Source organism: Nothobranchius furzeri, chromosome 3 (genome assembly GCF_043380555.1).
Source record: "Nothobranchius furzeri strain GRZ-AD chromosome 3, NfurGRZ-RIMD1, whole genome shotgun sequence".
Taxonomy (NCBI): Eukaryota; Metazoa; Chordata; class Actinopteri; order Cyprinodontiformes; family Nothobranchiidae; genus Nothobranchius; species Nothobranchius furzeri.
In genome coordinates, this window is record NC_091743.1 from 73,842,944 (window position 1) to 73,857,376 (window position 14,433).

General features: G+C 40.3%; 1 protein-coding gene and 1 pseudogene across 1 annotated transcript; both read right to left on the minus strand.

Moving 5' to 3' along the window:
* Window positions 1-3,507: 3,507 nt before the first annotated feature.
* On the minus strand, window positions 3,508-5,767 carry LOC107385886 (odorant receptor 131-2-like). The gene is made up of 2 exons (XM_015960048.2): window positions 5,362-5,767; window positions 3,508-4,281 (listed from the first exon to the last, which is right to left on the minus strand). Exons 1-2 carry the CDS (start codon window positions 5,506-5,508, stop codon window positions 3,508-3,510), a joined length of 921 nt encoding a protein of 306 aa, XP_015815534.1. The 5' UTR covers window positions 5,509-5,767.
* A 4,170-nt stretch (window positions 5,768-9,937) lies between these two features.
* Window positions 9,938-10,701, minus strand: LOC139068937 (odorant receptor 131-2-like; annotated as a pseudogene).
* Between the last annotated feature and the right edge of the window lie 3,732 nt (window positions 10,702-14,433).

Sequence of the window (14,433 nt, forward strand, 5' to 3'; positions counted from 1 at the left end):
TGTCCACCCAAATACCTCCTGCTTAGAATGAGCTGTAACCGGGCGTACACTGTGCGACTTATTCACTGTTTTGAGCCGATTTTCCAGTCGTGCGAGAATCCACGACATGGGGGCGAGTTTTGCGCCGAGCGGTCGTGTAGTGTGGGTTACGAGAGGCGATTAACACCACGTGACCAGCTGCCGATCAGCAGTCGCGAGGTCGCACGGACTTTTGGCGTGTTTAATATTTCACTCGTCCCTCGTGAGGGTATCGCACTGTTGAAGCGGCGCTGCGAGCAGCTGCGACCCAAAATGTATCAGAAACGCTCACGGCGCATGCGCAATCCTGCATCAACGCCGCTCCCCGCTATTTCCCTAATAACACACGCTGTTCGTTTTTATTTCTACACGTTTTTTTTACTCACAAAGATTGTCAAGAAAGCGTGTTTGTCGTGTTCATGTCAAATTAAACTGATCACAAAACACAGATTTACTTTCTTTATTTCGTTTTCCTAATCCAACCCCCATAAATCCCTGTGTGTCCTCCTGCAGCATTCCCGAAGGACAACAGGCAAAACAAGACCAAAAAGTGTTGTGTAAAAACTGCTATTTTTAGCATATTTTTAGGGCCGACGTGTTGCTACCAGACGTACAGTGTGAGCAGTCAGGTCGCATCCGAGAACTGGGTCGTACAGTGTGAGCGCCTGGCTCGTGAGATCTGCTCTGCGAGGAAGTCGTACAGTTTGAGCTGAAGCTGAGTGCTATGAGTGAAAAAGTCGCACAGTGTCCGCCCGGCTTTAGTTGTATGGAAACAACCCCCACCAATGATTCCATGTATTGGATGCATTTACAGAACAAAGGTAAGTCGATGCTTTGTCTAGGTAAGTGAAATGACTGAGCTGAAGTGACAGTTGTCTCTATGGTGACTTCCTTTGTTGTAAATTTAACACTAGGATTAGGAGAGGCTGAGACAAATGTCTGTGTGGATGGTGAATGTTTTAGAGTCAGTAACCCTAAATTCTTTACTTGTCTTAGAGAGAGTCAGGCATTGTGTGAAAGGGGGAAGTGCTTTAAATGTGTGTGTGTGTGTGTGTGTGTGTGTGTGTGTGTGTGTGTGTGTGTGTGTGTGTGTGTGTGTGTGTGTGTGTGTGTGTGTGTGTGTGTGTGTGTGTGTGTGTGTGTGTGTGTGTGTGTGTGTGTGTGCAGGGATGTGGGGTCTCACATATGAAAGGGGGCTGTGGGAACTGAGGGGCTAACACAAAAGAGTTATCAATCCTAACTTGACATAAAGTGGTGCAGATCAAAGCAGATCATCAATATACATCTTGACAAAAGGGGACTACAAACAATAACTTCATGCATCATTACACAACAGTCATCAATTCATTTCTTGACATATAGGGTCATTAAAGATCATATAACAAAAGGTCATAAAACAATACACCTGACAAGTTTGACGGAAGGTGGTTTGGGGGGGGGGGCATAAAGGTCAAAGAACAATACACCTGTCAAGTTTGACGAAGGGTGGTTTGGGGGGGAAAGGGCATAAAGGTCTAAGAACAATAGACCTGTCAAAAAGCTTGACGAAAGGTGGTTCCTTATATCTCTCTTTGGTTGATGCTCATCCAGGATTGTATCTTTCAGAAGCTACTTGACAAAACATTCATTTTATTGGTTGCCATCGTTATGGGAAGAGCATTCCAATCAATATGGCAATAAAAGCTCCAGAAAAACATCTCCCCATCGCTAATGGTTTTCTATACAGAACCATCAAAACAGCATAAATTATGAAACATAAACATATACAAAATATTTGAAAAAATTCTGTCAATTGTTTAATTGTTTTTTTAACAAATGGGTTTTTGGTTTTGGTTTTGGAAACATAAACACATTAATCTGTGGTGCCCTGGTCCCTGAGGGCCACCATCATGCATTTTTCTTGAACACACCTGATCTTAACAAGCAGCTGAATGAATAATTCAATCATTTGTAGGGTTTGGTAAATTGAGTGCTTTAAGAGATAAAAAAAAAAAAAATATATATATATATATATATATATATATATATATATATATATTACCTCTACTTATGACCAATAAGCTGTGATACTTGATCTAAATATAGAATATCAACCCTGCTTGGTCTTTACTGTGTTTATCAGAAGATTCTAGGATTCTTTATTTATTAAGGGATTGTACACGCTCCATTTTGATTCAGAAAAGAGTCAGGTTTATAAAAGTAAGAATTTATTTTACAAACAATTAAACATGACAGGTTAACTAACATTTACTGTGAGTGGATGGAACTAGATGTGATGTATGAACCTATGTGTAAATGCAGTGTTATTCAGAACTTCCGTATCTAGGAGAGCTGAGTTCTGGATGTAAAAGATTTTGGTTTGCGCTAAGCTACGAAGTTGATCATGATCAAAAGCACATCAGACACTATCTGTGTGTCTACTTCACCCGTTCTGGAGACCCTCTTGGTTGATCCGAAGGTCAGAGAGGTCGAATGACCTCTGGCACCAAAGGGCTGTAGAATACCGTGGCACAGACTCTTGCGTCCAGAGATGTCTCGGGTCATGACGGATGGATGGAACCGCATGTCTGGGACTCTTAAGGAGTCTAAACAATATCAGCTCATTCTGCAGGAACTGTTGCGGTATCAGCTTCGCAGGTGCAAAAAGGTTTTGACGACGTGTCAAAAGCATTGATGGGTTAAAGAGGGTTTTGCTTCAGATGGCCGGTCTGAAGCTTTCTCTAGAACTGACGAATCACCAGAGTGATCTGGTTTTAATGTTCTCATGTTATGATTTGTGTAGCCAACCAGAGGTTGACAAGTTTGAGGAATATTACCAAGAGTCTCAGAAACACGCTTTCTTTGATACGGAGGCTCTGGTAAAGGGCTATTTATGTGTCACAAGTTTAACTTAACCTTACTTTGTTCTTGTGTGAGTGCAAATGGTGATGACCTTGTCATATCAACATGCTGAAACATATTTCAATCACTGTAATCATAACATAACATTAATTTCCAACTTCAGTCATTGAGCACAGATTAATGAAACATTTCATTGTATTATAATTATTATAAGTAGCAATAAACAAACGTTTATTTAATGATTATCTAGCTTATAAGTTTTAGAAGTTCATATTTAATTTAGGAAATCATTCTTTGATTTGGCAACTGATCCGAGCTGCTAGTGTTAGGCATGAAGAATCCTGTAGGACGATAAGGACGGACCTTGAGGAGAGAACATTATCGTTGACAATTTGTTATCATGTGCTCAGAGCTGCAGAGAGGCTCTGAGCTCCAGCTGATGGGATGAAGGCAGGCCAATTTAAAGGGGACACATGCAGTCTCGTGTCTCCTTTTTGACCAGATGTTGAATGGTCAAACTGTACCTAAAAACTGACCATTGCTAGACATTATACATTGAAGCAGGTGTGTTGGAGGAGAGAACCCCTCGATGACCTGGGTTGGACCCCTCTCTTATCTGTGAAATCTAGGGGAGCCTAACATTTTGTTTCATGCTCTGATGCCGCACAGCAGATACCGTTTCAAATACTGTTTAAACACCTTGTCTCGCAGCCCGTACACAATGGGACTGACAAACCGGGGGAAAATCTGTATGATGATGTATGAAACAAACTGTATATGCGTATAATTATTGGGGAACCAGTAGATCAGTGAGTTACTTAATATAGGGGAAACATAGGTTAGCATGCACAACGAGAGCTGGAAGCCATGAAGCAGGATTGTGTTTCTGGCCTTGTTTGCATTTCCATCAGCTGAATTTGCTGCTCGAGCTGCAAAAAAGATTTTGAAGTAGGTAAAGAAGATAGTGAGCCAAACTAGAGCTAAATAAACAAGAGAGGAAATGTTCCTTTTTTGTAAACTGACTGGATGTTGAAACAGATTATCTCTTTCACAAAATATCGACGAAAAAAGCAAACGTACGGGCTCTGTTGCCAGGACGATGAAGATGTCTGGCATAACGGCAACCGAGCTCAAAACCCAAATGCAACCGATCAGGATATATATTCGTTTGATGTTGCAGAGCTCAGCGTGTCTCAGTGGGAAACACACGGCGATGTAGCACTCCACAGCCATCAGAGCTAGATTTAACGGCGTGTTCTGGGTGGTGAAAATGGCAAACGTAAGAATTAAACAACAGACGGAAGCGTTGACTCTGTAGAAGATGTAACTGATGACAAACAGGCTGACTGTTGTGGTGAGCTGGATCAAGTCATTCACCACCAGATGAATGTACAAGATGTAACGAGGATTCATGTAAAATATCTGGAAGACAGATAAAAACGTCACATCAGAATGTTTTTTTATGACAGCTTTTAAAGGACAAAAAAGGATCTTCACTTATTTAATTCTTTTTTTTTCTTTCAGCTGGATGGATGAGTGACAACTTGAATTAAATTCGTAGACACAACTGTTATACTAAGAGCAGCTGTGATCTGGGATTCTCTAGGAATTATTTTATTGACAGTTGATCTTCACGCTCAAAGGAAGTGTTTCTAGTTCTCAATAAGCTGGCAGAGAAATCCATCCTGCACCTAACAAAATTAGACAACATCAAAAGCTGCCGGCACATTTAAACTCCTGTTTTTGGATTAGGAATGCAGAGAATAAAATGTCGATCTTGGACCAACTTTGGCCAGTTTTAGTGAAATTGTTTTATGCAAAATCCAATTCACTTTACAGCAATGTGTTGCAGAAATTACAAAGGTGATTTTGAAAGGTCTTCAGGGAGAATGCTAGGGAATGTTTAGACGTTTTAAGTATCCAAAGCTGTTTAGGATGAACACAGGTTAATTCAATTCAATTCAATTCAATTCAAGTTTATTTATAAAGCTCCAAATCACGACAATAGTCGTCTCAAGGCACTTCACATAATAAACATTCCAATACAGGTCGGTTCATTAGGCCAGTCAGTAAAGTTACCTATATAAGGAACCCAGCTAATTGCATCAAGTTACTGACTAGTGTCAGAGACTTTACAGCAATCCTCATACTAAGCAAGCATATAGCGACAGTGGAGAGAAAAACTCCCTTTTAACAGGAAGAAACCTCCAGAGAATCCTGGCTCAGTATAAGCAGCCATTCACCACGACTCTCTGGGGATTGAGAAGACAGAGCAGACACACACACACACCAACACCAGCCGACCCCCACACAAACAACATATATACCAAGTAATGTGTCTATGGTTACATTGTGATTTCTTAGTAAATATTCTATTTGGTGAGAGATAAACTTTATTGTATTTATCCTTGTGAATCTATAATTAAACGGGTAAACTAGTAGTAGTACATTCAGGTTAGGCGTAAAGGCAGGAACAACAAAGGATGACAGAGAAAGGCTGACCTGCTGTTTCCTGAAGCAGTGAACCAGTAAACAGTTGATGTAGTTGATGGTGATGCCGAGAGCCAGGATGATGATATTTTTGACCATGACTGTGCTCGCAGAGTCCCGATAACCGCTCGACACGTTGTTATAAGAGGACAAATTCATGAAGGTGATTTCCTGTGAGTTTCTTTAACAGAAGAAAATCTTAAGTTTAAACGTTGAAATCTGTTTTCTTTTGCACCAAAATGTATCTTTTTTTTCTTCTTGACATGTTTTTCAAGTTTACATTTTATGCACTTGAAAATAATCAATTATATATTCAAAATATCTTAAATTTCCATTGCATAAACACTTTTAGCCTAAAACAATTCTCTCCATGATTCAGAAGTGTTATTTCCAACATCAGTCACTAAATTAGCTTCACTTTGATGCAAAGCATTAATGCTACATTTTAACAACCACCCAGTGTTGTTTTGATTGGAAAAAGCATTCTAAATGTTCATCTTTATATGAAACTTAGATTAAAAAAAGTGTTGGATGGAAAAAAAGGGACAAACTTAACCAAACTTTATTCTTAAAACTAATCAGATATTTGTAAGGTTAGTCCTTAAATGTTTGTGCTTATTTTAATTATGAGTTATTTGTTTAAAAAGTAAATAAGTTACATGAAAACATCTGTTATTAAGGAACAAAAGGATGAGAGAATATTATACTTACTTAACTCAAAACACTGAGGAGGATTTCAGACCTCTGCAGCTCACGCAGGACTCCAGCTGAGCCAGCTGGGAATGAACCTCTTGCATGGCTGATGTGTTTATATTAATCATCTTTATTCATAAGTTCGGACAAACGTGATGTAATTATGGTCTAACTCTGCATTGGCTCAAAGTTTGTTGGATAACAAAGTAATGTGTCTTTACTGCCAATAAACGCTCACTACTGTGGGCAAAACTCAGACATTTAAGCCAACGGTGGAAATCTTTCAAGTTTAAAAAACTGTTTCTGTGATTTTAGCAGGATTTCCCTACAAATTGTATTTATTCCAGTAGTATTCGATTGCATCTCTGCAACATGACAGGTTCAAAGGCAGACAATCAAAACATTATCAAAATGCCATTTCAGGAGGAAATCCGAGTTACACGCGTCTTTTTATTTGAATGTTCTTATTTTGATATGAAAGATGTAGAACACTGAAAAATCATTTTTAATGATCATTTTCGATTCTAATGGGTCACTTTGAGCTTTTCATGCAGTCTAAACATGAAATAGTCTCCTACACCTATCTCCTGCATTAGCTTGATAGAAAATAGATGGTGAAACTCTAGGATTAGAAAATCCTGACAGATCTACGTCACGCTGTCACTAACATTCATGAACTCACCCATCTTGACTCACGACGGGGAAGGCTGTTGTTGGTTTTGTGTCCAGGAAACAGCAGAGAACGTCTCAGTGAGTAGAAGCTAACCATTAGCATTAGCAACTCCACCACACAGCAGAACTCCTCCAAACTTGTGTTATTTGTGGAGGTAAAATGAAGTTGCAAGTCAGTGGTAAAGTCACATTGTTGTTAGCAAATAAGAGGTGTGATGGTTCTAATCCTAGAGTTTCACGTCTATTTTCTATCAGAAGCTAATGCAGGAGATATGTGTAGGAGATATTTTCATGAAGCAGGATTGTCTGTTTCGCTTTTGTGGCATCTGCTTTTGCAGCACTGGCATGTTTGTGCAAACTAACTCAAAAATGTGAACTGTTGTTTTAGAACTTTTTATTTTCACAAAAGACCAAAGTCACGTTTTTTTTACATCTGCAATGGTCTCTAGTATAAATGAAGGCCTTGTGAGTCGATCTCTGCGGGAAAGAAAGCTCTGGCGCTCCTGTTTCAGGAACTAGAAATGAGCCAGAGGAGTAGGGAGCTGAACACCACAGGATTTTGACTCTTATTTCCTGATATTTGGACATCTCGTATCTGACTGGCTAGCATCAATATCTCTAATGTTTAAGATAGCATTTGCGGCCTGTCCAAAATAAGCACTTTCTTTGCATCAGAACGTCTTTAAAATTCACGGATATCAACACATCTCTCCTGTTTTAGCTTCCCTACGTTGGCTACCTATTGAATTCAGAATATACTTTAAGATCCTCCTTCTCACCTATAAAGCTCTTAATAATCAAACTCCATCATACATCAGTCATCTGATTGTTCCATATGTTCCTAACCAGTGTTGGGCAAGTTACTTCAAAACTGTAATGCATTATTTATTACTTGTTACCCTCATTTTAATGTAATTCATTACATTACAGTATTACTGATTTTAAAATGTAAGGCATTACACTACTTTTGCAATACTTTAAGTTACTTTCACCAAAACAACTTCAATATGAATCTGGTAATCTGACGCTCAGTGAGCTCATGACATATATGTGATGTGGTGTCTGAGCTAGGATTGCTGTTAAAAACAGTCAGATATAATAACAGTGCTTTAAAATGATTGTTTATTAAATAAAAGCAACAACAATCTGTACTCTCAGCACGCTGCCATCTTATATTAACTGATCAGGGAGTGAGGTGGTGGGGGCTCCAAGCCTATATTTGCCTTGGTCCCCAAATGCCTTGATACGGCCCTGGATGTGGGACTGACTTCTGGTGTGATCTGATTCTATCACATGTATAAATATTAAATGCTTATATATTATTGCTTTTCACTGGTAAAAATGTGTATTGGGGATAAATCTACCTACTTTTTTTCTTTTCAAGCACTTTGTTTAGTTTTCTTGATTTTATTTGAATAATTTCCGGCCCTTTCTCTCTCTAACCGTCCTGCATGCTGCATGTTTTCTCCGTCTTCCAGAAAAACTGTTTCCTAGACTTCCTACTTTCTAACGATCAGCCAAAGGGATCTTCACATGCGCGGCGCTCCAGCAGCAATGAGTTGAAATCACCGGGGCACAGATTATGAACTCAGCTGAGGCAAAGCACATCAGAAAAGCACACAATACCAGAGAATATGCGCCGATATGAACGATCGCAAGTGAATTATTTGGTTTTAGTGGAGCGATTTTGTGAATGTTGCAGCGGCCGCGTGCAGGACGCAGCTGGAGTAGTTGAGCCGTTACCGCTGCGTCCTCTCTGCCCGCAAAGCTGAGTCCATAAATGACGTCATATATGCAGATACTGGATCTTTCTTCGGGTTTCCCGCAATTTGAATTTTTAAGGAACACATCTTGATTCTGGGTTTAAAAATGCATTGTAATTACCGCGTTACTGACAATTGTACCGAGTAAATATTACCATTTTCTTTCCCTGTAATGCCTTACATTACCACATTACAGCAAAAAGCAATGCATTACAGTAATTAATTACTTTTGTACCGCATTACTCCCAACACTGTTCCTAACAGAGCACTTCACTCTCAGACTGCAGGTTTACTGGTGGTTCCACATCTAAAAATAGGATGGGAGGCAGATCTGTAGTTATACTGCTGTAGGCGAATATGGCTGAGGAGGACATACTGACAACACTCTACTACTTTCTTCTACCACTTCTCTCTAATTGTATTATTTCCTGCTATTTCAGCTTTATTTTCTCTCTGAGTGATTTTCTCCTCAGAAGAAGCTGCTGAGCTGTGGTGGCCTCATGGAGGTGCTAACCACGTAACATTCTCCCTCTCTGGATGATAACATTTTACTTTCTTTGACATGAAATGTGCTACTACTAGTTTACCTGTTGAATTAATTATAGATTCGCTAAGATAAATACAATAAAGATGATCTCTTACTGTTACGCCCCCTACTGTCTAGGAGACTGGAAATAGATAGGTGTAACTTAGGGGCAGCAGTAGCTCAGGAGGTAGAGCGAGTTGCCTCATGATCAGGGAGGGTCATGGGTTTGATTCCAGCTCCTGCCAGGGGTATTCAGCTGTTGTGTCATTGGGCAAGACATGTCACCCAACTTGCCTGTGTTGGTGGTGGTCAGAGGGGCCGATGGCACCAAATGGCAGCCTCGCCTCTGTCAGACCGCCCCAGGGCGGCTGTGGCTACAAGTAGCTTATCATCACTTGCAGTGTGTGAATGTGAGAGTGCATGAAAGCATCTTTGAGTGTCCTAAACAAGCGCTATATAAGTTTGATGTATTATTATTAGGCTTCTCACATTGAGAATATTACATGTAATAAAAAAAAAATCCACTGAAATCTTTGCAGCTAACACTGCAGTAAGTTCTGTTCGGTCTTTTTTATTCCTTTTTTCCCCCAAAGACCTGAGGATTTGATTTATTTTATGCTATGGTTTTCCCTTTCAAGTCTCAATCATCTTTGGTGAGTCATTTGTTGTAAAATATCTGCATCTATGGAAGTTTAAAGTGTCTGATTACAAGCAAGCATCAGCCTTCAGAACCAAATATTACTACATGAGAAATAAGGTTAGAACCCAGCACACACAGTCATAACTTTCTGGTTTTATAGCAAATTGAGCCAAAAAATAGAAAAAAACAAGCACTCTACTCTGATCCAGAGGAAGGACATCTGCAGCTCAAGAATACGAATAAAATTTACAACACAGGATGAAAAAGGATCATGATTAAAATGAGCTAACATTCTCACAGAACTCTGACTTTACACAACAGATACCTTCTCAAGTATTTCCTAAAAGTATTGTCTTGTACTCCATAAATAATAGGACTAATGGACCGTGGCAGTACCTGTACGACGGTATAAACAATGAAAAGGAAATTGTTAAAGTTTAAGGGGAACGATCGCTGCAGAACATTTACGATCATGGGTGCTATGTATGTTGTTATACACAAGAACACCTGGAAGCTGTGCAGGAGGACGGTGTTCCTTGCTTTCTTTGCATCTCTGCTTGCAGTTTTTGCAGTGAACAGGATCTTGAAGTAGGAGAAAAATATAGTAAACCAAACAAAAACCATAAAGAGCGAGTATGTGATTTCTCTTTTCTTGCGAGGATCGGACTTGAGAAGACGTTTTGTCTGACGCAAAATATTTGAGAATGAAAAAAATCTGGTGGTTCTGTTGCCAAGGTGATGAATAGATCTGGAAGAACCGACAGCGTGGTGGTGGCCCAGATCAGCCCGATCAGCATGAATGTCCTGTTGATGGTGCAGATTTGAACATGGCGAAGAGGCATGCAGATGGCGATGTAGCACTCCATGCTCATGCAGGCCAGATTGAGAGGGGTGTTCTCAGTTGTGATAAGGGCCATCAGGACCAGTAGGCAGCAGACAGAAACATTCAGTTTGTAGACGGTGTCGCTTATAATAAATTGGCTGATGCTAAGAGTCACCTGGATCATGTAGTTGATCACCATGTGGATGAAAAGGATATACTGGGGATTCATATTGAAAATCTGGAGGACAGAACAACAATAAATAAATAAATAACATTATTTCTGTGTGTGAATCGTGACAGCTTCAAGAACTAACAGAACTAGCTTGCTTCCTTCAGAACTGGTAGGTTGATAAACAGTCATAAATATAAATGTTTTTTTAAGTGGTTGAGTAGCTTGTTTTAAGCTCTGTGTGGGTTAGTCTAGACAGGTTGGAAATTGATTAAACAGTCAAACTCATGAGTGAGTCACCGTAGATGCATTACTTTCTCAGAACTGCATGGCGCTAAAGAGTCACATTTTTTCATCATGATTTCAATAGATTTCACACATTGGGCCTTTAAGTACATTTTCAGGAAGGTATTTTTTGTTAGCATTATACATATATTTGAAATTTTCACTGATATGTAATGCTTTGCTGATCATCGTGCAGCCCTCACCTTTTTTGTGTAAAGAAATTATTTTCTTTCTCAGATTTTGTGACATTTCTCTTCCATGTGGAGCCGTTGCTGACAGCATGAAACAGGAAGACATTTTCTTTGTTAAGTAATGCCCTTTTATAGTCGCCTGTCTGCTGGACACCTCTTACACAAAGCCTTAGACTCACCTGTGGCTGAATGCGTGTTAATTTGAATTTTGTAGTCGTAGGCGTGGCTTTTCTCCTAAGACTCTAATGAGGGTGTACTCATTTTTGCAACATGGGCTTGAATGGATTTATTAGGAAAATCACTGTTTTGTGTGCTGACCCACGTTTATGAGTACTTAGTAGTTTGGTACCTCATAGAAAATGTTGATTCTGAAAGGAAACTAAAAGTTTTCTGACAGATAGTGAGATGTACTCAATCATGCTGAGCACTGTATGTGTAACAGCATCTTGTGTCGTAACCCAATGTCCGTTTATTCATTTATTTTCTCATGTTTTTGTGCTAAAAACAGACTGGCCTGAAGCTCAAAGCAACTCTTTAAGTTTAAAGTCTTTAACATTGGAGCACCTGGAGATTATTGATGTGCTGTTTTAGGCCTAGTCCACACGTAGCCGGGTTTTTTTTTTAAACGAATATTCGCCCCTCCAAAAACTTGCATCCACACCACCTCATTTAAAAAAAACTCTGTCCACACGTACCCGGATAAATACGTTGTTAAGGACATGCCAGACCTGTAGGCGGCAGTACTTCCCCCGTGCTTAACCTCGTCCTTCGTCTGTGGTCTTCCGCAAGGAGCAGTAATTCCGCTTGCAAAAACAAACAAGCAAAAAGCGCTTGGACAATTGATAAAGCGAGTGCAGCTCTGAGGGCATCCATGCTGTCGGCTAGTGTAAACACAGGTCGCACACGTGATGTCAGCATTTTTTTGTCGCGGAAAGTGACGTTGCGGACCTTAAAACTCCGGTTTTGTCTGTCCACACGCAGACACCCAAAACGGAGAAAACGCAGATCTTCACTTTGGCCGGAGTTTTTAAAAAGATCCGTTTTCGTGTGGATGACAGGCCAAAATGTAGAAAAATATCTACGTTTTGGCAGATCCCCGTCTACGTGTGGACAGGGCCTTAGTTACGCTTTAATGGTCACTTTCATCATTAACTCAGGTTAACCAGTTCACTAAAAGGACCTTTTAACAGACCTCCAGCCACTATTTCTGCTTCTCCTCTTAGTGTCATGAACTCCAGCCCCTGACTCACTCTCTCCCCCCCCCGAATCAGCCTGAGAACTCCATTACTCAGCAGTCCTATCACCGGCACAGCCGAACTCTACATACGGAAGGGCTTCCCGCCAGATCATCGCTCAGTCATCGGTTGTTTCAAACCTGTCTCTGAGCTCACAGGCCCACCAGCCATCTACCACAATCCATGCTGTTTACTCACAGTAAGTCAGCCTTTCCATCTTTCCGGAACAGCTATACCGTCTCGGCACTCCCTAGCACGGTGTCACGGTTCCTAGATCAAACTGCGCTCTGTCCAACCCAGCGTCAGCGACTCCACGCTTGGGTCATACAGCCACGCCACAAGCGAACTCCCGAACAAGCCCACCTAAAGAAAACCCCACTGTAGAGTTACTGCCTAAACATGCAGGTGAAACCTGAGACGAAGCCCACAAATGCATGGGGAAGACATGCAAACTCAACACAGGGAGGCCTCAGCAGGGTTTGGAACCTGCAGCTTCCGCATTATGCTGCCCAGGAGCTACAGCCCTATGAAACATTGGGATTAAACATGTACTGACCTGGATTTAGAACGTTTTGTGCAGCTGTTTGAGATTTCTAACTTCTTAGCTCCTGTAGGTTTACTGTGAGGAAAACGTTTGGGACACGCTGACATTTCCGGTATTCCCTGGTGAATCCAGGACGTTCCTCATTATGAAGCACCTCATTAGTCCTCTTTCAGAGTAAAGGTCAAACACACACAGGGGTGTTTGCATGGATCTATTAGAGAGGTTTTCTGAGACCATCTGTTATTAAAGCCATTAAGACGGTTTACAATGAGGATTTTCTGTTGTGATTAAAAACAAGATGATGCATGATCCCGGGAGGATTTCTGATTAATGTCAATTAAAAATGTTTGAAAACAAACAATCTCCAAGGACAAATCCACCAGGATCATTATCACACAGCTAAATAGTTTTCGCTTTGTTTTGTTTATCAAATTAAGTAACCATCACTTTAGTCAGGAGCTTATACTGGAGAAAACTTTCTATGATCAGTAAAAGTTTAAACTTTCACTAAATGGATCAGTTCAAAGAAAGATGCTCCAAGAGTATTTAAGGACATTTTGAAATGTGTTTTTGTCATAAATATTGACTTTTGTACTCATTCAGCTTCCTAAATAGCTTCTGGTTGCAGAAATACCACATTTGTCTTAAACTGAGAAGTGAATATCTATAATCTGATCTATGATTTGTCAGCCAAACCCTAACACTTACTCTGAGAAAAATATGAGATGATGGCCCAATCCCAGTACTCGTACTTCAATTCTTGCACTCTTCAATTGCGCAATCCCGACCACAAGTGCGAATGCGTAGGGTGTCCCGATTCTCAAGTGCGGAAGTTGACCACGCCCTTTTTACACCCTTGATCCGCACTTCACTCAAGTCTACCATCAATGCGGACTTGGGTGAAGTGTGTTACCCACAATCCATTGCTGCAGGAGAACAGGCTCAAGTTCCTTTTCTGAAAATATGTATTTTCTAATGAAATTATTTCATTTAGGATGATTCGCTGTTGCTCTGAATGTTTTAGAGAAGTCAGGAATAAATGTAAATTTATTTGTTTGAAAGTTGTAAATAAAGGTTTTTGGAAAAAGTATCACAGCAACCAGCATCTCGGCATGCGTTGCGATCGATGACGCAATGCTCCCTGTCTCAATTCAGCAATTATTTGCACACTTGTGTACTACGCACTCGAACCCTTCACGTGCACTTCCTCCAAGTGCACTTAGCTGAAGACCGCAGGGCGAGTATCAAGACTGAGCCAATGTCACCTTAAAAGAGCCCCAGCCTCCAAAACGTCAGCTCCATTTATTCAATGTCCTTTAATAAACCTCTACACCAATGTCCTTTTAGCATGTCATTGTTGTTTATATGGAATCTTCGGTTTATTTACAAGTGCAAACATCACCAGCTGCAGCTAAACATTCTTCTGATGATTCCAGATCTAAAGTCAGACAGAATTTTTTTTTAGTCAAAATATTTGAGTAAAGCAACAAAAAACAAGAAAACTAAGTGCACTTGGAGAAAGTGTGCAGTAGGGTTTGAGTGC